This window comes from Rhamphochromis longiceps, linkage group LG23 (assembly GCF_057381845.1).
Source record: "Rhamphochromis longiceps isolate RC_006_pf linkage group LG23, R_longiceps_female_GT1.1, whole genome shotgun sequence".
Classification (NCBI taxonomy): Eukaryota; Metazoa; Chordata; class Actinopteri; order Cichliformes; family Cichlidae; genus Rhamphochromis; species Rhamphochromis longiceps.
In genome coordinates, this window is record NC_140578.1 from 46,519,187 (window position 1) to 46,545,737 (window position 26,551).

General features: G+C 41.2%; 3 protein-coding genes across 4 annotated transcripts in view; 2 read left to right on the plus strand and 1 right to left on the minus strand.

Moving 5' to 3' along the window:
• The window catches only part of hecw2b (HECT, C2 and WW domain containing E3 ubiquitin protein ligase 2b), a 75,597-nt gene extending 68,577 nt beyond the window's left edge, over positions 1 to 7,020 (plus strand). For both annotated transcript variants that reach the window (XM_085398750.1, XM_085398751.1), the window contains exons 28-30: positions 957 to 1,042; positions 1,186 to 1,298; positions 4,409 to 7,020. In XM_085398750.1, the coding sequence (XP_085254876.1) occupies positions 957 to 1,042; positions 1,186 to 1,298; positions 4,409 to 4,520 (311 nt within the window). In that variant the 3' untranslated portion in view covers positions 4,521 to 7,020. The remainder of the gene's footprint in view (positions 1 to 956; positions 1,043 to 1,185; positions 1,299 to 4,408) is intronic.
• Positions 7,021 to 7,182: 162 nt separating this feature from the next.
• On the minus strand, positions 7,183 to 8,468 carry LOC146642918 (uncharacterized). The gene has a single exon (XM_085399504.1). It carries the CDS (start codon positions 8,466 to 8,468, stop codon positions 7,860 to 7,862), a length of 609 nt encoding a protein of 202 aa, XP_085255630.1. The 3' UTR covers positions 7,183 to 7,859.
• An 11,368-nt stretch (positions 8,469 to 19,836) lies between these two features.
• Positions 19,837 to 26,551, plus strand: part of sonb (SON DNA and RNA binding protein b) — a 29,529-nt gene continuing 22,814 nt past the window's right edge. Inside the window, exons 1-5 of the mRNA XM_085397872.1 lie at positions 19,837 to 19,969; positions 20,465 to 20,665; positions 21,017 to 21,051; positions 23,129 to 23,301; positions 24,516 to 24,670. Coding sequence (XP_085253998.1) covers positions 19,887 to 19,969; positions 20,465 to 20,665; positions 21,017 to 21,051; positions 23,129 to 23,301; positions 24,516 to 24,670 — 647 coding nt within the window. The 5' untranslated portion in view covers positions 19,837 to 19,886. The remainder of the gene's footprint in view (positions 19,970 to 20,464; positions 20,666 to 21,016; positions 21,052 to 23,128; positions 23,302 to 24,515; positions 24,671 to 26,551) is intronic.

Sequence of the window (26,551 nt, forward strand, 5' to 3'; positions counted from 1 at the left end):
ACAATAATTACACAGTCAAAATCAACACAGATCACAGACAGCAGTTCACTGAGATCATTAAAAGAGTCTGCGCAGTATTTGGGAGGCCTGTAAACATTAAGAAACACAACTCTGGATGAGGCCTTCAGCTGTAAAGCCACATATTCAAAAGACTGCAAATTGTAATGACCATTGATGATCAAAGACCACTGATCAATCGCCATGAGAACTATTCACAGAGAGTTGGGGAATGGCTGCAATCACAGCCTTGTAAGATGGTGACAGATGTACCCTTAGGCCCCCTCATTGATTCAGAGATGGTCTTTCCTTTTTCATCTAAATGGCCTCCTTGACTCCCCACTCAAACTGCGTTTCTCCCTGTCCAGGATGTTACATCCTCATCATTAACAGAGTGGCCACTGGCCTGTAGACTGCAGAGTCCTGGGCTGTCGAGAGGTTGTTTGGTTTCCCCGATTTATAAATCATTCGACTGAACAGTGTACACTATATTACTCTATTTGTGCCATGGGACCGGATCGTTCAGGTGGACCAGTTTTTGGGATTTGAAAGCCACAGAGACAACAACTGCATCTCAACAACAACTGCTGCCTTCAGCTGAGAATGAAGAAGTCACTTGGATGAGTGATGAAACTTTTCTCCCACTAAAAACGTCAAAACGTCCAGATGAACTGGATCAACTTCAGCATGCATCAAGACATTTGTTGTTTTGCTGTGTTTTGTTTTCGTGGTGGTTTTCTGATTTTGATTTTTTTGTCATTGTGGTTTAAAATGAAAAAATAAATACATCACTTAAAAAAGGATTTAAAAAAACTTTAACAACTTCGGCGACTTTTACTAAGAATAAGGTTTCAAAAAGCTCATCCCTTGATTCACTCAGACTTGAGCTTTGGTTTTTTGGCTTTCATTATAGTCCTATTACCATGACATTTTGACAAAACATGAAATGTTGTGTTTAGGTTACCATGATAACCACATTGTGATCCGGTGGTTCTGGGCAGCGGTGGAGAGATTCAATAATGAGCAGAGATTGCGGCTCCTACAGGTAGGCTTTTTTGTTTTAGTTAAAGAGGCTTTTTATTAAAAACAACAATAACAACAAACAAACATGTAACACTGCAGTTCTTTCTTGGTGTTCTTATCCGCATGTCTTTTTTCTACTTGTTGTCTCTCACCTTATATCCTCAGTTTGTGACTGGGACATCCAGCATTCCATATGAGGGTTTTGCTTCTCTGCGAGGCAGCAATGGACCCCGTAGGTTCTGTGTGGAGAAGTGGGGTAAAGTCACCTCCCTACCCAGGTAAATACTAGAGATGGACCGATCCGATATTACGTATCGGTATCGGTCCGATACTGACCTAAATTACTGGATCGGATATCGGAGAAAAATAAAAAATGTAATCCGATCCATTAAATATCATGAAAGCACCTCACAAAACTTGCAACACGCCGTAACTCACCTCAGAACGTTAGCACGTCGGAGCAGTATGCATCACGTGATAGAGCAGCTGTGGCATGCGGGACCTGTCGGTGGTCTGGATAGCATTTGGAGCTTCGCTAGCAACCCGGCATTTCATCTCCGACAAAGTTATCCCGAGAGAAGTAAAGCAAGTGTGTAAGTCCATCTCTGAATGTTTGTAAAGCATTCCTGCGTTAAGCTTAACGAGCGACTGCCTCTCGCTCTCCGGCTGCTACTTCAATCGTGAAACTGCTTAAATGATCAGCTGATCGGCTTTTCTGTCACGAGTCCGTCTTTGTTTTTGGCCCACTTTGCACCAGAAAGAGGAAACCAGCGGCTGAACAACAGCAGCACGTTTAAGCTTGATCAGCTGTTGTTAGAATTTATTTATTATTACTTTCTACTCGAGGATCTTTTTCTACGTAGCTGACGCTGGTAACTGTGCAGGGGCGGATCTAGCAAAGTTTAGCCAGGGGGGCCGATAGGGCATTAACTGGGAAAAGGGGGCACAAAGACATACTTTTCTTTCTTATTCTCATTTAAAATGTCGAGCTTTTAATAAATAATTATCTGACACCCAAAGTTTTAATTTGATGCAAAATGAATAGAAGTCCATTACTGTATATAGTAACTATTAAGTCTAATATATATACCCTAGTAAGCTATAGTACTTTTTCCTTTGGGAAGGTACCATCTGTGCAGTCTGCAATTTTGTTGAAGAAAGATGTTGAATCTATTTAATATTTCTTGAAAAATAATTGATTTCTGTGCATTTTTTTTTTCACACTGCATCAAATTAAGGTTGATTACGTCGATTAAGCATCATGAGGTGGAGCGTGAGGGGTGTTTCCCTATTTTTTATTTATTTATTTTTGTTGTTGCTGGGAGTTGGAACCTTTTTAGTTAGGTTGCTTAATATATATGCTAAGTACTCTTTAAAATACCAGAATAGGGAGGATGGTGTAGGTTTAAGTTTATTAGATTGATCAGTATTGCTGAACTATGAAATTTTTTTTTTGTACACAGGTATAACAGAATAACTTTAGTGTAGTTGTTGTTTTAAACTTGAGTATGAACTTGCAGACTTGCAAAATGCAGCAAGATATTTTAAAAAACAGTTTTGTTGATTAAAAAACACTATATCGGATTCATATCGGTATCGGCAGATATCCAAATTTATGATATCGGTATCGGTATCGGACATAAAAAAGTGGTATCGTGCCATCTCTAGTAAATACCAACCATCTCAGATTTGCGTAAAAATGTTATGGTTTTGTTCTTTTTGTTTGCACTTTGAAAAAAATTGTTTGCATATAAATATCTCAAAACTATTAAAGATAAAAGCCTGAAATTGACTATTAGCTGGTCAAAATATGTGCAAAAAATAATTATAATAATGACAATTCAATCCAGAAAGGTGTATACGTACTGGTAACAAGTCAGGTTTTTGCAGGAAACAATGATATAATTACATCAAGTAATTTTAAGTATTGGGCAATTTTCCAGAAACACATTTTTGTATTTTTTGTATTTTTTTTTTTTATTTTTTTATTTTTTTACAAAAGGACAATAATCAAGGATTGCCTACATGCAAATTAAACCTACATTCTAGCCAATTGGCATGCAGTGTAGGCAAAAACAAAACTACTCAAGTAAAGTACAAATATCTGAAAATTCTACTTAAGATTTGTACTTCATTACTTCCTACCTCTGCAGTTAACCAAAGAGGAGAGAGGGATAGCTCTGCATTGCCTAGAAAATTATTACAAGGCAGCCTGACTTCACTATTGTCAGAATTGCTTCCAGCAGAATTAGATGGCAGATTAAAAAAATGGGTAGAGAATGGAATCACTTCATATGGCATTATGTATCATCTGAAGAAGGCCTGGATTCCTTCCAAAAACATTCTAATAAATGTAATTTAGAAAAAGAGGATGTTTTTTAGACATCTTCAAAAAAGACACAATTACACAAGGTAAAGAATCTGGCCTGATCACTATTTTTGTGAACTCATATGAAGGCAACACAAAGGGGAAACTTATTTCGAGTCTCTGCAAGAAGGAAAAAACGTCGATCTACTTTTATCTACCTCGTACATTTAGGGAGAAAGATGCAAATATAAAATAAATAAAAATGACAGGCTTAATATGTATAAGAAATGCTGCTACACCTCAAATTCAGAAACATGCAAAGGAGTAATTGGGAAGAGCATTTTAAGATTTTTCATATCACATGTCCGACTATTGAAGATTGTTAGGATAGATAGGATAGAGACTGTATAACATATACATGCAATGGAAAGAATGAAATTTTCCTTTAAACATTTAACTGATAAAAATGATAATTAGTGGTCAAAATGTAATATTTTTTTAATCAGAGGTGCTCTCCTTCTTTCTCCATGTAGGGGTAATTTTGATATGATACAATAGTGATAGGATTTCTGGTTCTAATCAAAAATGTATTATTATGTATATATGTGCTATACTAGAAAAGAACTTGAAAGATACTTAGTCTTCACAGAAACATGCTATGATTACACATACTGGTGCAACAATATGTTTTTTAATTTGTTTATTTTTCTCTCTTTTCAGTTGAGTTTCTTAACGTTGACATGTTTTTTGTCTGTCTGTCACGTCTGTAAATGTTAATGCAAAAAGAAGAAATGGTAATATTCTCACACAGTCAAACTTTGTGCCCCACATTTAGTTTGCTGGGGTAATCCTAGTTATTTCTGTGTCTATGATATTAAATATTAAAGTTCTCTGCATTTCCAGGCACTTATTTCGGTCATGCACTGTAGTAATTATGATAATAAAACCTGATTTTTCTTAGATTTGAGCTTCTCTATGTATCCTGTCAGTGGCCTGTGCTTTAATACATCCAGAATACACACTGTGGCTTCTGTTCAAGCATTTGTTGATGAACAACACTGTCTCTGCTCTGTTCTCCAGAGCTCACACCTGCTTCAACCGGCTGGACCTACCACCGTACCCATCTTTCTCAGTGCTGTATGAGAAGCTGCTGACTGCTGTGGAAGAGACCAGCACCTTTGGACTGGAATGAGATTCTCGTCTCCCCCATATCCCAGTTTACCCTGCGTCTGCCCCTGGAAGACTGCTGCTGATAGTGACGTTTAAAAGTCAGATTTTGAAGTCCAACTCCTGATTTAAATTTATAACAGGATGTTTTGTTACAGGATCTGACCCTTTGAAATGTTTTGTGTACAAAGGTAAACCTTTTTTGTTGCACCTGCATGTACTTCACACCTACTTAATAACTTGCTTTCACCTATGTGACATGACAAATGAAGACCTGCGCTCGCTTTAGGACTCTGACTGGAACTGCCAAGATCTGACCAATCAGAGGTCAAGGGCGCCTGAGTTTTTTTTTATTTTTTTTTTTTGGGGGGGGGGGGGGAATCAAGGAGGTTAAAATGGTTAGACCAATTAAAGAACCTGCAGCCACTGCCTTCCCTGCGAATATTGACCTGATTCTACTTCTTTAACTGAGTTTGGATGGATCTTGGAGGACTATAAGGACCATCCAAGACTATGTGTCTCTACAATGCACTTGTAATACAGCATGTTATTGTGATGTAGTAACTTCACTATGTGTAGGTTGTGCATTTATTTATTAAAAAGCTGAGGTAGACCTAAGGTAATTTTGTTTTGTTTTTTCAGTGGACTTTGTCCTCAGCTAATTCTGGAGTGTAGTCAGACATTTTTGGTATTGCAGCTACCCTGTTGTTTAACTCGTTTTCTAATGATGCAGGAGTGACATGTGTGATCTGAACTAACTAGCTAGCTTTACAGTGTAGATTGTGATATCTCTACCAGATCTGGATCTGTTGGCAAAAACATATTTGGTCACCACTTACCTGAGTTACTATATTGACAACCAATATATGATCATCAATTTATCATTTTACTTTTACAACCCCAGTCTTCAAAACATTAGGATGCTATGTAAAATATAAATTAAGACAGAAAATTTGAGGAGTTTGAGGGAAAAAAAAGTCAATTTGAATTTAATGGCAGAAACACATCTCATAAAAATTAAGACGGGATCGTGTCATGTTTATCACTATTGAGTGAGTCTTTGGAAAAGGAATGTTATCTCCTTGTCTGATATAGGATTCTAGTTACTTAAGTCTTCTTTGTTGTGTTTTTCACTTCCTCATGTATCAAATGTTTTTCACTGATGAAAGACTTAGATGTCAGCCAATTAAGCACCTGGACCTTCTTCAGTCATTCAGCAGTAAAAACTCTGTAATGGTAGAAGCATGAACATTACCCATAAAATCCAGTTCGAAGGACTTTGCAGTTAGTTTATTCTCTTTTGTATATTCAGATCTTCACTTAGGATGCAGTATAAATTTAAGCATGCACTGCACTACCACAGAAAAACAAGTCAAATCTTTAGTCCTGGACTTTGGTTTATATTATTATTTCATGCACAGAATATTAAAGACTAAAAAGGAACCTAAAAGCAGTGCATGAAAAAGTTGCCCTTAATGAAACTAATTATTTCTGAGTAATTCTGATGTACTATCATTAATGCTGACACAAGTTCTCAATTACTTACTTACTTTGAATGTGTCTATATTCTCATCACTTTTCACTGTCCCTTTAGTTCTGACTTATTTTCTTGTAATATGAGTGTTGTGTAAACATGCTTAATTCTTCATCTACTTTCTTTTCTTGCTGAAATGAGTGTCCCACTGGGTTTACACCACTGGATGTGTGCCTGAAGTAACAACATACAGACTGCTACTGTGCAGAGAGGTTTATGTGTGTTAGATGGCATTCAACAGTGTAAATTATTTAGTGCACAGTTATTTATTTAGAACATTGGAACCACTCCTGCTGCTTTAAATATTTGAAATTGATTTTGTCTTGGACCTACTGTTCTCCTTCTTTATTCAAAGGTGCTTGCAAAGAAAAGCGTCTGGACTTCTTTAAGTTGCTTGAAGACGTTTCACCTCTCATCCGAGAAGCTTCTTCAGTTCTAAGGTCAAATGGTGGAGAGTCCCAGATATAAACCTAGTGGGAGTTTCCCCCCACAGAGGGAGAAAAGGACCCCCTGATGATCCTCTAATCGCCTGAGCCAAGGTGGGAAACTGGGCGTGGGTCCCAATCAGCCAGAGTTTCGGGTGTGTTCATTGTGAAACCTGGCCCCACCTTATCATGCGAATTCCCGAGGTCAGATGGCCCAGGATGTGTCCAGTCCAGACGCTTTTCTTTGCAAGCTCCTTTGACTACGATGACCTGGATGACTGAGAACCTTCACAGACATATTCTCCTTCTTTATATTTTTAGAGACTAAAGATACATTTTGGCAGGAAGCTGAGTAAAATTTCATGTACAAATTCACTTCAAATACTTCTCGTACTGAAAACAGTTCTGTCAGTTCTCTCACTTGTCTGTCTGGCTAGAATGTACCAAAGTTTTGAGCCTTACGTGGCAGCCACACATCTGACAGCCAATCAGTCTGTCCAGTCCACCGTACTTTAATATATGAATATTTGTAAGCACTTCTCTTCTAAAATAAAGTTTCATCTCTATTGAAGTTTTTGTTTGGTTTTTAATGACAGACTCTGTGTCTAATGACGATGAATCGGGGCTTAAATTTCATAATAATACCAGATTAAACCAAACATCAAGATGCACAATGATAAAAGTATTTTATATAATAATATAATTGAATCAGAATCAGAATACTTTATTCATCCCGAGGGAAATTAGGGGTTACAGCAGGCAGCACGCTAATGGCGCATGCGCACTCACAAAGGAACCTTCTGACCAACTTTACACAAACATCACATTGGGCAGACATGTCAGAAGGTAGGCTGATAGGAAAAAACAACGAAAATACACTACATGAGGTAAGAGGAGGAGAAAAAAAACTCCACTCAGACTGAGCTCCTAGTGGGAGAACAGTTTGATAACAGAAAAAACACCTCAGCACAAAAGCACATGACTATCAATACACCATAGAAACACAAGACAAGCAACAGGGGCGGGTAAAGGGTAAGAGAGAGCCGGCGTAGACAGCGCATCCGGTCCTGCAGCATCTGTGCTGGTCCAGTTGACTGCTATCATCCCCGGTAGGAAACAAGCATCGAAGGCGTTGGAAAGGGAGGGGGATGAGTGAGTGTCTATCAGTGTAAGTGTGTGTGTGTGCGTGTCCATAGTTTAGCTGAGACAGTGTCCTTCGGCCTATCAGGCTAAGTAAACAGTCCTCCAGCCAATCCAGGTGTCCTTCATGGGACGGGAAGAATAGTCATCACACAGTCGTTATCAGGGAGTTGTTTTGGTGGGCTCCAGCCTTGGGCCTGCAGCTGGGGCCGTGGTGTCCAAATGTTGAATATTGTTGATTTCTCCTTTGTGAGCAGCTCGAATTCTAGCACTCCGAGGCTGGTCTCTCGATCTCCCGTTGGAGAGCCGCGAGCCTCCCCATGATGGTATCAAACTTCTGTTCCATGGTGTTGTCAGTCTTTTGATTCTGAGACTTCACAACTGCAGTGAGCCGTTCTGCGATGTTTTCCAGCTGTCGCTCAAGGGTGTCATTTTGAGCAGGCCTCTCTCTGACGTTTCCCCTCATACGCTCAATGGTGTTGTTTTGAGCCTTCACAGCAGCTGTAAGCGTCTCCAAGGTGTTGACCATATTACGTTCGTTGTGAGAGGTCGCACCTCGTCCCGTCGCTTCGAATCCAGCGGGCAGCCTTGTGGGGGTTTGAACAGCCGGTTCCGCTTTCTTATTTCTCTGATAAAGCAGGGCTAGGCCAACGCCGATCAGCATGAACCCTGTTATCATGGTTCCGAATAGGTAGATATCTTCAGCGTCCTTGATCGACAGTCCCGCCAGGCACACGGTCCTCCAGTTCTGCCACCCGTCCATTGTGTAACCGGCAGGGAAAGTCCCTCCAGGGCACTCAGGCTCTCCCGAGCCCAGACTTCTCGTTGAGAAAAGGGTGTCAATAGCATTCAGAGACCAGTTGATCAAATCCATAATTCTCTTTTAGGTTTAGAGAACGACAGTGAGAGACTGTTCAAGGGAAAGTAATGCACGCAAGACAAGACAAGGACATAGAGGCGAAGCAGGGAAGATAAGGGTGAGGAGGAGAGGAGAAAGTGCGACCGCCTGCACTGAGAGCTCAAGAAGAATTGTGTTATTATTATAAAATAGATTATATAATCCTTAATATTTTCTACATTTCAAATGTGAATGTGTTAATTATGAATCATCCATAGGCAGATTATTGCTGTTTTACTGTACACCTGGGACCTAATCTTATCTTATATGTAACTAGCTGAATGATGGCAAAAGTGAGATGAAGACTGAAATGAGGATATTTGGATATTCTGCTAACACTTCCCAGTCATTCTCTGAGTGGTAGTGAAACTGTATTTTTTTTTTAAGTACAAGACAAATATATAAATCTTTGCCTTTGGCTTGAATAAATCTTGAATAAATCTTGAATAAATTGAAAATCACTAATAGTTGATCTGTGCTACACATCATTAACTTTGAGGATTTGTTGTTTTCTAGTTTTAGAATACTATTTACTGAGACGACTTCAGACAACCTTTTACTTTTTTACATTTTAATACAAATATCTTTAAAGTAGGCCAGAACCATCTGGAACAGACTTTTTGGTCCAGATATCCATAAGTACCTTCAGATGGCAGGAACAAAAATCACCAAAGACACATTGTCACACTGTGCTAGCTAAAGGTACACCTGCTGTATTTCCCAAGGAGAGAAAAGAGTAAGAGATAACTTAAATCAGAGATAGAGAAAGGTGTGAGAAAGAGAAGAGAGGAAAGTGAGGGGATATATTTGGACATAAGGACTGCCAGCAGCATTTGTGCTCTCTGTGCAGGACCATCAAGTTCTTCTACACCAAACCCACTCATCCATGGACCTTGCTTTGTATACTGGTGTACAGTAATGCTCGAACAGGAAGGGCCCATCAACAACATTGGAATGTCATTTGGACTGGGGGGGACATACTCAGATGGTATCAGAGAGCGCGAGAGAGAGAGAAGTAGTCAGAACTGAAGAAATTGTACCACCAGAATAGCTACAAGTGCCTTGGAACCCACACACAAAGTAACTCCACCAGAGTGCCTATTTCGGGTCACTTTTGCCGGTCCAAGCCTGGGTAAAGCAGCAGGGTTGGAATTGTGACATTAAAAAATCCCAATAATTGCTAAAAGAAATTTAATTTGTAGTTCTAAATAAATTCTAAATGCATTTAGGACGTTTTTTACTCACTTTATGTCTCTTCCACGATGTTATTTCTCTCTCCAACAACGTAGGTTACAATTAGATTAGCATGATCAATTATGCAAATTAGGCGATGACGTCATTTAGCGACTTCTAGCGACTTTTAGGACAACCAATAGCGATTTTCCTTACTGAGGAGTTGGCAACACTGCTGAGGGCGCATTCGTAGACCAATTATGTCACAGTGACGCGCCGAAGGCTGTCCAAATTCGTAGACTCCTCCGAATGCAGCCGACAAATGCATCCTCCTTTTCCCTGAATTTGAAGGATGGGTCGGGTGTGTCCTTTCGTGGCCCACCATATCCCAGAATTCATAGCCAAACTCCAGTTTCCAGCAATGGCGGCTGCTACTAAGTTTTAAAATTACTCTTGAAAGAAATCTCCATCCCGGGTTTCTCCATGGATCGGGTTTCCTCCAAGGCGTGAGCACCGATAAGCAGAGTTCTGTATAAAATTAATTATTCAAAGTAAGCTCAGGTATGCCGTTCAGCAGGTTAGTTACAGCGCCGGGAGTAGCTTGGGAGAACAAAATGACACAGAAACTGCTTCAGGTTGCTCTTCCAAAATCAACTCAAAGGTTTATTCAGTATACAACAGTTTATATAGAGGAAAAAAAAGGTTCGTGTGTCAGCAGATTCTCAGTTCAGACCGGTACAGACCAAATAAGGAAACGTCTTCCTGCCTTCTGAGCAAAGAAGTATCCTTTGTGTAGTTTATCAGTTCAGCTACAATTTATGATCATTCCAGCAAAATACACTCCTAGACATAGAATACAGAGTTCTTTCATTAGTGAATTCTGAAACAAACCACCTGGCCTTTAACAAGCCTTTTCTAAAGGATAAGGAAGGGAGGATGGGAGTAAGGAAGTGATCTCTGTGGTGTTTTCGACCTTGAGGTACCATCCTGTGATTCTTACACATTAATTCTTGGGTCAGAGAGAAAGAGAAAAACAACTAGTAAATGGGCCTTATTGAGTAACAGTTTTCCTGTATAATATCACTATAAAACAATATCCTGTAAATGCTACCATGGTATCAAAATATCACAACAGTTCCCTCCTTTTATCATGAAATGATAACATAGTATAAAGACAGAATGTAATAACATAATATAAAGACAAATCATAAACTTAAAACAAATCATAAATGTAACTGGTCCTTCGAGCAAGCTTAATATCAAAATTCTGAGAGCGTATACATGGTATCACACAACAGACAATAATCATCAAAAACATGCTGCAACGGTTACAAAGGCTACAATTAGTTCCTTCCATTTTCCAAACGTGTCCTGTAGCCACTTATGTAGCCACTGACCGTGGCCTGTATCGGCAATTAGTTCTATCTTCAATGCTTCAAGTCTATTCATAGCTTGTGTGAATGAACCGTTAGGAGCGGTATTATTGGGAATGAAAGTACAGCATACATCAACGGTCACTAGACCACAGGTACCGGTCCAATTAACAGGTAAAGCTAATCTAAGGGTATTATTGCACAACCAATAACCGTTAGAGATTGCTCTGGTCAGGCGCGTGACCATGTGTGATTTAACTAACTCCCCCCAGTCAGTGTCATTTAATACACCCTCTGGGGGAACAATGATCGATTCTCCGCTCGAACTTGAACTGTGTGTGTGTTCCTCCAGATATGATAAAACTTCAGCCACAGAGACAGCTAGCCATGTCTCATTACAGCGTGCACCTGGGGAGTCAGAGAAGAATGTATAGTTATCCTTTGTATAATCTATGTGTGTGTCTGGGCCAGTTAACTTTAGTCTGCGCAGACATATCATACTAGTATTAAAATGGAAAGGGATCTGTCCTAGGGGCAGTGAGGGCTTTAACCTATTCTTAGGGCGTTTCATTGGGGCGCAGGTCCCTGCGGTGTCATCAGATAACTTCAATAATTCGCCTAATGGAGTCTCAGGGTTAGTTGGTGTGTGTGTGTGTCTAAGTAAGCAGTCGAGAGGGCTCAGAGTCAACTGTAAAGCGTCTTTAAGGAGAGCATTATCTCCGCCGATTTTCTCTAGTCCCTCAGTGAGGGGGAAACCGGATATGGGGTATCCTACTATTACCTGTTCTGGATTACCCTTTGAACAGACATAACAGTTACTGTTTCCTAAATCACGAGCGGCTGTTCTGGCATTTTCATACCAGGCGTTAGCTCCTGCTCTAGGGGGTGCATAAAATGGTTTATTAGTGGCGTCTATGTTGCCATTTACTGATTTTAGGGAGCGTAAGGAGCGTACTAGGTTGGTGTCTTGCCAAATGGAGCATGAGGTATTGTCAGCAAGATACGACCTGCAGAAATGTGAACATGGTTGCAGTCTACAATACAAAATAGCAAAGAAAAATCCTAAAGTTAATGCGATAGATATGATAAATAACCTAAATATATAAGAAAAACAGTTCTTCAGTCGTCTTCTGGCCTGGTCCCAGGTTCGAGAGACATAGAATAAGCGTCGTATGATGACAATGGGCATTTCATTTTCTCCATTATCAGGATGGAATGAGTCTAGCTTTATCAGGTTAGACAGCCTGTGGTACTCTCGGCTTTCTGTTCCTGCTGGATGTTTGAGTACCTTGTTGTTGTTCAGGTGAAGCATCAAAGAGCTCTCTGAGTCTTGGCTCTTTCAGGCGTTGTGTGTTAATCAGTGATTGCGTGTGTGTAGGTGTAATGGATCCGGGCGTTGGCTCGCCGGAGACGTCGTCTGCTTGATCCGACGCCTGAGATGGTCTGGTTGGGCTGGTCTTAACCCTGCTGGCATGAATCCACTGAGGTTGTCCGTCTGTGAGGATGCTGGTTCTTCGTCACTGCCAGTACAGTCTGGGGGCTGGAAAACGCGCGGCCTCCCTGAGTGTCCTTGGTTTTAGCGACTTCACCAACACCGCATCTCCTTGTCTCCACTGGTGGAACTGTGGAGGGGAGAGGCTGAGAGAGACAAACTTTCTGATAGTTATTATTCAGTGTTTCTACCAGATTGTGAACATAGTCGGACAATGCAATATACATCACCTTCTACTAGCGGTGCCCCTCTGGAAGCTGACCATGGTGTTGGAAATAGTCTTATTTCAAATGGAGATAATTTGGTTGCTGCAGATGGAGTCATAATGTATGAAATGGAAAATCTGGTTGTGGTAAATGCTGATGTTTCGCTTTTGGTATTTTATTATTTTTTGGTTTTACAGGTAATTTCGATTTTTTATCGGACCGGTCTGTGGTCTTTGAATTATTCTGACCCATGTTCAGTGATTTCCAGAGGGGTTTACACGCTTGAAGGATTTATGTTAGTATTTTGCTGCGGCACAGCTGAGGTTACTTTAAATCTTATCGCTAGCTAGCAATTTTTGTTTGGGTGAGCAATTTCTCACTTAACGAGCAACTTCTCGCAATACAACAGGCAACTTCCTGTGTCTTTCTGCTTTTAATTTACTTTATTCGGGGACTAAGGAAGTCGTCAGTGTATCTCTCTGGATCACTAAGTGAAACTTCGTCAGCATATCCCGTTTCATTATAGATCAATCACTGAGAGAGGTATAATACAGTCCCATATAAATATTAAAGACGTGTATTTACCTTCGTCAGCGGATCCCACTTCTGACACCAAATTGAAAGAAATCTCCGTCCCGGGTTTCTCCGTGGATCGGGTTTCCTCCAAGGCGTGAGCACCGATGAGGAGATCTGTGTAAAATTAATTATTCAAAGTAAGCTCAGGTATGCCGTTCAGCAGGTTAGTTACAGCGCCGGGAGTAGCTTGGGAGAACAAAATGACACAGAAACTGCTTCAGGTTGCTCTTCCAAAATCAACTCAAAGGTTTATTCAGTATACAACAGTTTATATAGAGGAAAAAAAAAGGTTCGTGTGTCAGCAGATTCTCAGTTCAAACCGGTACAGACCAAATAAGGAAACGTCTTCCTGCCTTCTGAGCAAAGAAGTATCCTTTGTGTAGTTTATCAGTTCAGCTACAATTTATGATCATTCCAGCAAAATACACTCCTAGACATAGAATACAGAGTTCTTTCATTAGTGAATTCTGAAACAAACCACCTGGCCTTTAACAAGCTCTTTTCTAAAGGATAAGGAAGGGAGGATGGGAGTAAGGAAGTGGTCTCTGTGGTGTTTTCGACCTTGAGGTACCAGCCTGTGATTCTTACACATTAATTCTTGGGTCACAGAGAAAGAGAAAAACAACTAGTAAATGGGCCTTATTGAGTAACAGTTTTCCTGTATAATATCACTATAAAACAATATCCTGTAAATGCTACCATGGTATCAAAATATCACAACAACTCTTATTAATCTTTCTGGGTCACAAAAGAAACTTTTAACATTTTTTCAGTGCCTGTGAATGTGGGTGTGTAAACTTCAAATATCTGCTCGGTTTAGTGATGTGCGAATAATGAACGAATCGTTCAATACTCCAGAATCACTTTACTGACACCCAACTGACTCACTGACTCATCCCTGTTGCTATTACTCAATCAATCAATCAATCAATCAATCAATCAATCAAAGCTTTATTCGCCACATGCAGGTTGCCCTGCAGTGAAATGGGACCCCCCCGACCTTACACACACAACACAGACATTACATGGGGATACAAGTCGGAGATCGGTAGCGTTACAGAAAAACACTGAAATGTACACTACAATGGGGAAAGTACAAGAGGAAAAAAAGAGACCTCTACTCATGCTGTGCTTCCATGGTGGGACAGCATGAGTACAGGAAACAAAAAAAACTCCCCTGCACAAAAAGCGCATAAATGTCCACAGCACAACATTGTGAAAGACATGACAAGCCACAGGGTCGGGTGGGGGGTGAGGAGTAATCCGAAGCGAACACAGCAGCCGCCCTGCACAGCGCTACCATTCCAGCGCGGCACACAGACCCGCCATGTTCCCCCGCAGGAAACAAGCATCGAAGGCGTTTGGAAAGGGAGGGGGATGAGTGTGTGCTCATCAGTGTAAGTGTATATGTGTGTGCGTGTCCAGAGTTCAGCTGAGACAGTGTCCTTCACCCTGCCAGGCTAAGTAAACAGTTTACCAGCCAACCCAGGGGCCCGTTCTTCGTACCTCGCTAAGTAGGTTAGCCGGATTAGATTGTTGACGATTTCGCGTGATCCTGGATCAGTCGGTTCCCCGAAGCTCATCCGGGACTTGCTGTCATAGCAACAGAGCCGTAAGCGTAAACCTGCTCGGGAGCAGGTTTACTTTATGTAAACAGGATTAGATCGCGGGCACGCAGGTATGTCCGCGTCATCATACGAAAGCAACAGCGATATTCCACCACTGTTTCACCATAAATAAATAACATCAATGTAACTAAAGACAATGCAGCACCTGATCCTTTTATTGATGTCACACAGATACATACAGGTCATTTCCTAAAAAAGGGAAATGTACTATTAATATTCTATTACATGTATGTGATTATTACAGATGTAATTCATATTTCAGAGTAGCAATTGTAAATTACTTCGTGTAATCAAGATGAGAGACCACGGCTATAAAAGCGAAGGTGGATTTGGGAAGTCTGTCGCAGCCATGTCCTGTCCGTATACGCGACCAACCCATTGCGGAAGGTGCAAGATTGATAAGGAGAGTCCTCAGAATTCAGCGTATATTGCGGGACAGACAGGATCCTTTAGCTCAGCGCGACAGTGTGCTCATAGAGAGATATCGATTTTCCCGTGAGGGTATTATTCACTTAACCAACTTGTTGACGAGGGGGTGCAGGACCACCACCTGTCTTTTTTTCCTCTGCCCTTTTCTTGGTTGCTGTTATAAACAAACAGATTATTCCAGGGTCTCTTTCCAAGAGACTAAAAGCAATATAAGTGATAAATATTACCATTCTGTAGGATATTCTTATATTTCACTTTTACCTGTTCCCATGTTCTAGTGGGTCCTGTCGTGGCTCTAATGTGAAAGAGGATAAAATATAACATATTATAATATAATGTAATATAATATTGGATAATATAGTGTAATATAATAAATCTACCCTACCGCCTACTGGTGTTGGCCAGAGGGGCCGATGGCGCGATATGGCAGCCTCGCTTCTGTCAGTCTGCCCCAGGGCAGCTGTGGCTACAACTGTAGCTGCCTCCACCAGTGTGTGAATGTGAGAGTGACTGAATAGTGGCATTGTAAAGCGCTTTGGGTGCCTTGAAAAGCGCTATATCAATCCACTCCATTATTATTGTTATTATTAAATTACTTACGAGTTTAATTTGTCAGCAACTTCCTGCCAGCCCTCTCTCCTTGCTTTTGCAGCCTTTGCAGTGTTCCCTTGCGTTCTGATTAAACTCTGAAACTCCTGAAATCCCTCACTCAAGAGTTCTTGCTCTGCTGCCGAAAAATACCGAGCCGAGCACGCTCCGTCGACATTTTCGCCGACCAATCAGAGGGTTGCCGATCAATGTTTCTACTATCGATGCGTAGCCCCTTTTACGACACCCAGTGATGTCACATTACTGCGTCCAGCTGTACTAATCGTCAACAGCAGGTGTGTTCGGGGAACCGGATTAGCGAGCTCACGGTTAGCGTGATGATTTGATCTTGGATGTGTCATTTGATCTTGGATGTAGTAAGCGACGTACGAAGAACGGGCCCCAGGTGGCCTTGCATGGAATGGGAAGGAACAGACTCAACACAGTCGTTATCAGGGAGTTTTTGTTCAGCTTGAGCCCACAGCTGGCACCGAAGGGGTAGCCGCATTATAATGGTGGTTTTTCTTTTACAAACAACTCATGAGAATTTCAAGCTGTTTTTAACACTCCGACACTGGTCTCTCAATCTCCCGTTGGATAGCTGCGAGTTTCTCCATGATGTTATTTACCTTCAATTCTGTGGTCTTTTCACACTTTTGCTCACATAGCAGATTCTGAGACCTCACGACCGCAGCCAACTGATCCGCGATGTAATCCAGCTTCCGCCCAGAGGTGTTGTTCCGAGTGGACTCTTCCCTGATGTAATCCAATATACGCTCAGAGGTGTTATTCTGAGCCTTCACTGCAGCCGTTAGCGCCTCCAAGCTCTTAACCTGCTGCATTCAGTGAGCCCTTTCTGAGAAGCCGCACCTCGTCCCATCGTTCCAATCCCAGCGGGCAGCCTTGGGGGGGTTTGAACAGCCGGTTCCGCTTTCTTAATTCTCCGATAAGCCAGGGCCAAGCCAGCTCCGATCAGCAAGAACCCTGTTATCATGGTTCCGAATAGGTCGATATCTTCAGTGTTCTCGATCGACAGACCGCAAGCACACGACCCTCCAGGTCTGCCACCCGTCCATCGTGTATCCGGCAGGGAAAGTCCCTCCAGGGCACTCGGGCTCTCCCGAGCCCAGACTTCTCGAGCCCAGACTTCTCGTTGAGAAAAGGGTGTCAAAAGCATTCAGAGACCAGTTGATCAAATCCATAATTCTCTTTTAGGTTTTTAGACACAGACTGTGAGAGAGTGTTCCAGGGAAGTGAACTACACACGAGACAAGACAAGGACACAAGAGGCTAAGCAGGGAAGATAAGGTAAGGAGAAGGAGGAGAGGAGAAAAGTGCGACCGCCTTCGCTGAGAGCCAAACAGAACAGCAAACTAATCTCATTAGTAGAAATATATCTAACTTATAATTAAAATTGTGGGGGGGGAAGCAACAGCCAGTTTGTTAACAAAAACATTTCTGCTCTGCACTGGAGGAAAAAACCCTGAGTAGAAGCTCACATCAAGACAATAACTCCTCAGTTCACAGTAGCATCACTCTGCTAACATGCTAACAGCACATTTGAGTACTCACCCCCTCCCTCCTGGCTCACAGCTTGGTTGGCAACCAATGTTAAGGAGCATTACCGCCCCCTGGCTCACAGCTCAGAGGACATTTAGATGAGAAAATATATATTTGACACATTTGAGGAAAATACTAATAAAATAAAAATAAAAATAAATGTTCCCTTTAGAAATTTTTTTTTGCTCTTTTTTGCTCTATAAAAATAATTGTTTTTTCTTTTCCAATCACTCATCTTAGCAGAATTTACATGAAAAGAGAAATAAAATTAAGTTTGAGTGAAAAATGTAAATTTTTTGCACTCTCTGGTCAACTGACTTAAATTACTCAAAAAATCCGATTCACTTTGGCGAGTGACTCATTCAAACTCGATTTAGTAAAAAGAATTGAATTTACCATCACTAGTCACCTGACAACTGGTAGTCACGTGGGGTCCAGAGTTTATTTTGCTTCCTGCAACTGGTCCGTCAGGTTATTGTCTCCCCAGAAACACTTCCATTGTGTTTTTTCCTATTTCCGTTGTGTTTTGTGTGCTTTTGCAGCATTTTTCTTATTGCTGGTGTTTTCTGAAGTTGCAGTCTGTTTGGCCTCTCAGGGCCACCGTAGAATTCATATTGGAAATTAAATAATTGTCTTCTACTGAATGATTCTTTGGTAAAGGAAATTAAAACAAAAATAGATGAGTATTGGAATAAGGCATGTTTTGAAAAAGTTTTTTGTAAAAATTGGGAGTTCATGAAATTTAAATTGAGGTCCCTTTTAATGAAAAGAGGAGCTGAAATAGTTAAAAATAGAAAAAAAGAAGAGTCTGAAATAATTTCTGAAATTATCGCTTTGTCTAGATCACCTGATCATTTATCTGAAGATAACCGGAACAGACTTCAAATTTTACAATTAAAATGAGATAATATATATATTTACAAGGCAAAGGCACCTTTGTGCGGTCAAGAAATAAATGGCTTGAAGAGGGAGAACAAAACTCGAGCTATTTTTTAAAATTAGAAAAGCATGACAATACACTTGGCAGCATGACTAAACTTTGTTCAGATGGGGTCATCACACACGACCTCAAGTGATTTCCAAGACTTGTGAACTTTTTTATAAAACTTTTTATAAATCTAATTTTTCTACAGAAGCCATGGAAAAATTCTATAATTTCTTAGGTAATATTAAAACAATTAGTGACAATAATAAAACTGTGTGTGATGCCCCCATCACAACACTAGATATTGAATGTGCTATTAATAAAATTAAACCTAATAAGAGTCCAGGGAGTGACGGGTTGACTTCTGAATTTTACAAATTATTTTCAAAGAACTTATCACGCTTTTTACATAAAGTATATATTGAAAGCATTGATAATGAAAAGCTCCCTCCTTCCTTGACTCAGGGACTAATTACTTGGATTCCTAACCCTCAAAAAGATGCCCTTTTGATAGAAAATTGGACATATTTCACTACTGAATAATGAATATAAAATAATTGCTATGTGTTTGGCTAAAAAATTAAAATGTGCACTTAATGATATCATTGATGAAACACAGTCTGGTTTTATGAATGGCAGACACATAACTAACAACATAAGACTGGTAATTGATATTTTGGATCGGTTGTGGCGCCACGGCCACACCCTATCCCAAAAACTCAACAGCTCCACAATTTAACATGGCCCAGGTGTGCAGCTGGCACTGACCAAATATGAAGCTGATAAGATCAAATCCCGATGAGGAGTTTGCAAAAGTACAAGGCCTGGAAATAGCAAAAACTGAGCCAAAATGTCACATTCAGTCCAAAATGATGGACTTCCTGTTGGGTTTGTGTCAATGGTCCCACAGACTTTTTTGTTCATGTCAGCATGATACACATGTGGGTCAAATTTCATTCATGTAGCTCAAACGATGTGTTCGTAGGACTGCATTTAACAACACATAGGTGGCGCTCCAGAGCCATTTTCCAATGCTCATATGTAAAACCATTAAAATACGAAATTTGTCACCAGACCTGACACGTGTGCAACATTTCATGAGTTTTTGAGCATGTTAAAGCCCTCAAAAAGGCACTTGTTTCGCCTGAAGAAGAAGAAGATGAAAGATACAGTAGGGCCTCAGTGCTCGGGCCCTAATAATAATAATGATGATGATAATAATACTAATAATAATAATAATAATAATAAACTGAGCAGAGACAATAGTAATTAATAATAATAATCATCATCATTATGACAATGATTATTGAAAAAAACAATACCCTATACAGAGGAACTGTATAGGATTGCGTGTAGTCTGCTGAGGAGGAACAGATTTTCATCCGGAACATTGCCACAGATATTCACTTTCCACCCGGAACGGCAAAGCGATGCACATTAAAACATGGCGGCCAACATAGAGCAAATTTTTCAAGATTTCATATTAAATAAAATCAGAGAAATTGAAGACCAGAATGAGGACAAAGCGTATGTTGTTTGTTTGTATTCTTCTATTGAGACGTTATTTGAAATTTCACTGAACAGACATGTTAGTCGCTGCTGCAGCTACCGGTTGCTGCACCAGTTGCCAAATAAAAGATGAAAGCTAACGTTGCTTAGGTTTGTTTTCAGTTAAACTGTACCGCTAGGAGCGAGGCCATTCGTGGACGCGGGAGGTCGAAAAGAAAGCCGAGAGAGTCCGTAAAGTTTAAAAACAGTTCATTAGGTTTGAAGCGGACATTTTTCTATTTAAGTCACTGCCGGTTTTAATGATAAGACTATGAAAAGAATTCGAAGCAATGATAGAAGAAACCTGAAACCTCTTAAATCTTCAACAGGCATGACTGTTAAACACCTCATCTGGATCTTACTATCCAATAAGCGGTGCAGGGAGAGGCTTCAGAATATTAGACATTTAATAAACGTTGGCTGACTCTTTCTGGTCAAACAGTAACACGTATTTTCTCTGCCTCTGTCCATCAGTGATGCTAAAAGAGTGGGTGACTGCAGTAACATGGATGGAGCAGAAAATGCCTCTACAAAGAGACACAAAGACGTGAGAAGCAGCAGTTCGCACAAGAAGCACAAAAAACACAAAAGCAAGAGGAAGAAGAGGAACCGAGAGAAGGAGAGTAGTTCAGAGTCTGGGGCAGACCTGAAGCGAAAAAATAAACACAAGTCAAGGTGATCCTGAAAGCACATGCTGCAACATCCACAGTCAGAAAACCTGTGTGCTCACGTGCTCAGCCAGCAAATATAACTCCAAAGAAAGCATGTGATAGTCTGAGAGGAAGGGGCTGGGCTCACAAAGGAACCTGTAACTTTACCTGTGCATTATGTCCAGTTTCAAAAGTCAGTGAATGAAGGGAGTAAAAAGGTTTACTACATACACGGTGGGATAACGTGTAGCCCGCAACCTAGATCGTTCAGGGGGGCAACACTACTGTACAAAAACAGCCAATAGCTTCCTGCCGTTTTACTGTTAATTATGACTGTTTAAATGTGCCTAATTCAGGCTTTATCTTTGCTTCATAGAAGAGGAACACCAACGGAAAGAAAAACAGAGCAAGGTACGGCTCTTTATTATATTGTCAACTTTTTGAGCATCGAGTGTTTACCGCAGATAGACTTGGTATATTCACAGCTGCCCTATTCTGTGGCTAATCTTTATATATGTTTTTAAAAAATATTTTCAGTAGACAATCCCTTTGTTCGTATTTAAAAGTTAAGTCACTGCTGACCAGCTGGCCCAGGCCCTTTTCAGTCTCATGTTCCCAGAAGCTGATTGGTTTGACATTGTCCCCGTCTTTGATGTCCTTCTTTAGCTACATGAAGACTCTGGTCCTTTGTACTGTATTCTAACTGCACCCTTTTCAAGGTTTTGTCTGCTCTGGAAGGCAGCATGTCTGTGTAGGTTCTCAGAGACCATGTATGTCCACTGTGAATGACCATCATTGAGCAGAGGGGGTGGCTTAAGACACCCACCTACAAAGCAGTCTTGATATCCCTTCCCAGGTACCTCAACACGCACTCGCATTTTGCGTCAGGTGACCTGATAGGTCACATGATAGGGTGAGGAAAAGTCTCCTCAACCTATTATTGATCATGTGCCTCATCACATGAGCCAAGCTGTTTAAAAGTGTGTGGGCCAGTTGACTCACCCTATCATGTGTCTGTGTAGATGAACTGACGCAAAATGTGAGTGGGCATTAGGACTAGGGATGGGTACCGATATCCGGTGCCATTTTTTTTCTGAGCTGTCATACACTCTGGATTCCAGCCAATCATTTTACCTTTCCAAGGATAGTAGGCGGGCCCAGGTACGTACGTTCTGTTAGAGCAGAGCTACAGATTAAAAACGCCCAAGGCGAAGCGGTCAAAGTCTGGCTGTACTTCACAGCAAAAGATGCAAACTCAGCAGCAACAAGTGCTTTAAGCTGATACTGTGATACTGTCAAAGGAGGTAACACCTCGAATCTGATGAAGCACCTGGCGACGCATAGCGTTGTTTTAAAAGCCGAGAAATGCGCCGTATTTGATAGCTTGCTGCGAGACCTCACACCGAGCACATCTACTGCGGGTGTGGTAAATTTCCATTAGTGAGTTAGCGCGGATCGCCCCGTGCGTGGGGCTAGACGGTGGTTATCATTTTGCAGAAAAAAAGAGACTGCTAAAAATAAAAACATGAGAGGTTTGTGTTCTCCATTCTTTAAGCACCGGCAACGTTTCAAAAGTACAGATTTGGCACAGATAAAGCCTAAACGATACCCACCCCTAATTAAGACGCCAGGGAAGGGATTTCAAAACTGGATTGTAGGTGGCAGATGGTTGGTGTAGTAAGCCATCCGCTCTGTTCAAGGATGGTCGTTCACAGTGGACATAGATGGCTTCTGTCAACTCTCTTTTAAACCATCGGTCTTCTCTGGTGTCCTCGAAAGAGCGACCTTTGACCTTTAGATGCAGACGTACAGCTGAGTCTTGTCCTGTCCAGGTGGCTCTTCTATGTTGTGCCGTGCGCTTATGGAGTGGCTGTTTGGTTTCTCCAATGCAGAGGTCTGAGGTCTACACACGTTTTCAAGAAACTGAAAGAAGTCCAGTTGCTTCTCATTCCAAGCTCCTTAGATTACGATGTCTGGAATGACTGAGAACCTACAGACATGCTGCATAACCAAACTCAGAGAAGTTGAAGAGCAAAACAAGGGCCAGGTTCAATAGTGTATTAGTAGTTTCTATTTGAGTAATGTGACAATTATCAGTGTGGAATTCTCTAAAAACTTCTTCAGTACTGCTTTAATGATGTAGACATATGTCTTTTAGCCTAGTCCACAGGGGGCCATCCTTCATTAAAGTTTACGTACTGGTAGATCATTTATAAAAACTAACAACGAATATTGCTGGTAAGTGGCTATAATCTAAGACGCGTGCTTTGTTGTCCATCTTCGGCATGTTGTCGTTTCACCACAGCAGACCCACATAAACAGCATCTGCTGTCACATCATCCAAGTGCAGTCAGACTCTGTGAGCTCCACGGTTCTCCTTTCCCATTTCCTTGTAAATTCTGTCTACGTTGCCATATGTTGTCCTGTATATGTCACATACAATATTTTTTGCTGCAAAAATATGCAGAGCTGGTAAACTGTTTTCCAGGTGGGGATCGTGAGAGTAAGTCCAGATGCCGCAAGAAGCACTTAATTGGAAAGAGGAAGAAGAAGAAAAGGAGGAAAGACGATGAGAATTCATCAGATACTGACTCTGCTTTTGTGTTAAAGCATACTAAACTAAAACGACAGGAGGAGCTGCCTGATATAATCCCAAAACAGGTGAAAACAAAGTACTTTCATTGTGGTCCCAATACATAAATCAGCTTTAGTTTCTAATACAGATTTATCCCTTTGCTTTTACTAAGAGTAGGAGAGAATTCCTTTCTCATGTTTGATTTGTCTGTAGTGTTCACAAGTAACTATGTCAAGTAGAATACACGTTAAATTTATGTACTGCTGTCCTTCTGACTGCGACTGTAGCTTGTTAGTCTGTTCTTGCAAAGTCGTCACCGTCGGACTGTTTAGTTGGACTAATTATCTTAGGAGGAGCGAGTGTCCTGCATTTGTTGGGCCAGCGTCTGAGGCGGGACATTGGGCCCGATTTAGCCCCTGCATGCGAGCTTTTATCTTTTTCATTGTAAATCTTAAGTGTGTTGATTATAAGTCTGTGTGATGATATTTTTGTGCTTGGTAATAGTAATAATACAGTAATATATTTCTGCCTGTTACCATTAGATCCAATACATAAGGCTTAATGAAAAATTCTTCAATTTTCAAATTCAAGTTTGGGCCATTTGGTCGATTCAGCCACTGTCTTTGAACCAACTGTTTGATTGTGAGATAATTAAGAATATTTCTGCTAATGGGGAGAGATGAGAAGCACAACCATGAATTTGTCCTCCAGAGTGAGACTGTGGCTGCAGGGTTCTGGTGTGCTGTCTCGAGGCATCTGTGGAAGAACGGCCTCTACCTCTCGATGAGGTCAAAAGGGTTTCGCTTATAAAAACACAATTGTTGCTTAAAAGCCGCCCTTTTTGTCAGATTTTCCTTCCTTCAACTTCGCCCACTTCCACAAAATCAAGTTGAAGACTCTCCATTTTATACACATCCAGCTTCCTCTGCAAATGCACAAGTGAATGGACTGAGACTGCAACTCTGAGGGTGGAAGTGTGTAACAGTCACACTGAAGACGTTCTGAGAGTGCATGGGAAAATAACTTCGGAGGGGAGATGGGTCAAATAAATTACATATTGATGTAACTGGGGCAGCTTTGGCTCAGGCGGAAAAGCCAGGATAAGCACATCACAGTGAAACCTGAGTCGCCCCGTGTGATGGTGTGAAAGTGTGTGTGGGGGTTTAATGAAGCTGGTTATAAGAAAGCACTTTGTGTGGTCAAATAGTTGTTAGTTGAAAGTGCTATATCATTACCAGTCCATGATACACTCACGAAAGAATAATGAAAATAAGGTTTATTTTTTATTGCTCTCTGACAGGAAAACTCAAATAAAGGAATAGAAGATGAGGAAAGACGTGACAGGCAGGGATGCCATTCACCTTCACATTCCTACTCCCAGTCACATTCCTGCCCAGTGAAGAACTCTGACTCTCGGACTCGACACTACCGTCAGAGGTCTAGGACTCGCTCCAGGTGGGAAGCAAACTTTGAACGAAATGTTGATGGCTCCTCCTCTGTTTATTTTGTTATACAAACTGTTTTCCCTTCAAATCTGTGGGCTGATGATCCTAATTTGCCAAGACGGCTGCCAACAGTAAATGTACCGCATTTATTTAGTATTTATTCTACCACTCTGTAGACTTTACCTGACATTCCACATTCATGATTTGGATTTATGAACTTAACCAACAATACTTTGACATGCTAACTGGAAGATCTAGGAACTACTACCAACTTTCTTATGTTCAGCTGTCCTCCGATGAATGGTTGACCGACTCCACCTGCCTGTTTAAAGGTTAAAGAGACAGACACAATATCTCCCAGTTAATGTAAAATAAATGTTTGCAAAATAATGGCAATATTTATTTTTCCATAATAAATATTGAGTCCTTAGTAAAATTACTAGGCTTTTAATCAGGTCGTGTTGTGGCTTTTAGATTAAATTTAAAAGTTAAGCTGCTGTGTAAAATATAGACACAAACAGAATGTGGTGATTTGCAACTCCCATAAACACATTTTATTCACACTTGAAAACAGAAAACACATTGAATGTTTAAACTAAGACAGTTCCGTTTTTAGCACGGTGGCACGGTGGTTAGCACTGTTGCCGCACAGCAAGAAGGTCCTGAGTTCAATTCCACCATCAGGCCGGGGTTTTTCTGTGTGGAGTTTGCATGTTCTCCCCGTGTTTGCGTGGGTTCTCTCCGGGTACTCCGGCTTCCTCCCACCGTCCAAAGACATGCAGCTTGTGGGGATAGGTTAATTGGATAATCCAAATTGCCACTAGGTGTGAATGTGAGTGAATGTGAGTGTGAATGGTTGTCTGTCCCTGTGTGTTGGCCCTGACATACTGGCGACCTGTCCAGGGTGTACCCCGCCTCTCGCCCAATGACTGCTGGGATAGGCTCCAGCGCCCCCCGCGACCCTGAAAAGGATAAGCGGAAGCGAAGAGAGCAGAGAGAACAGTTCCGTTTTTATTCGGTTTTTATTTGGCTCATTTTGACTTTGGTGGCAGCAACATGTCTAAAAAAATGGGATGGGGGAACAACAGGCTGCAAATGTACAGTGGGGCAAAAAAGTATTTAGTCAGCCACCGATTGTGCAAGTTCCCCCACCTAAAATGATGACAGAGGTCAGTAATTTGCACCAGAGGTACACTTCAACTGTGAGAGACAGAATGTGAAAAAAAAATCCATGAATCCACATGGTAGGATTTGTAAAGAATTTATTGGTAAATCAGGGTGGAAAATAAGTATTTGGTCAATAACAAAAATACAACTCAATACTTTGTAACATAACCTTTGTTGGCAATAACAGAGGTCAAACGTTTACTATAGGTCTTTACCAGGTTTGCACACACAGTAGCTGGTATTTTGGCCCATTCCTCCATGCAGATCTTCTCGAGAGCAGTGATGTTTTGGGGCTGTCGCCGAGCAACACGGACTTTCAACTCCCGCCACAGATTTTCTATGGGGTTGAGGTCTGGAGACTGGCTAGGCCACTCCAGGACTTTCAAATGCTTCTTACGGAGCCACTCCTTTGTTGCCCGGGCGGTGTGTTTTGGATCATTGTCATGTTGGAAGACCCAGCCTCGTTTCATCTTCAAAGTTCTCACTGATGGAAGGAGGTTTTGGCTCAAAATCTCACGATACATGGCCCCATTCATTCTGTCCTTAACACGGATCAGTCGTCCTGTCCCCTTGGCAGAAAAACAGCCCCATAGCATGATGTTTCCACCCCCATGCTTCACAGTAGGTATGGTGTTCTTGGGATGCAACTCAGTATTCTTCGTCCTCCAAACACGACGAGTTGAGTTTCTACCAAAAAGTTCTACTTTGGTTTCATCTGACCACA

Bases quoted from the DNA above. Each gene is read 5' to 3' on its own strand.
- LOC146642918 (XM_085399504.1), bottom strand. From the start codon at position 8,468: ATGGATTTGATCAACTGGTCTCTGAATGCTATTGACACCCTTTTCTCA.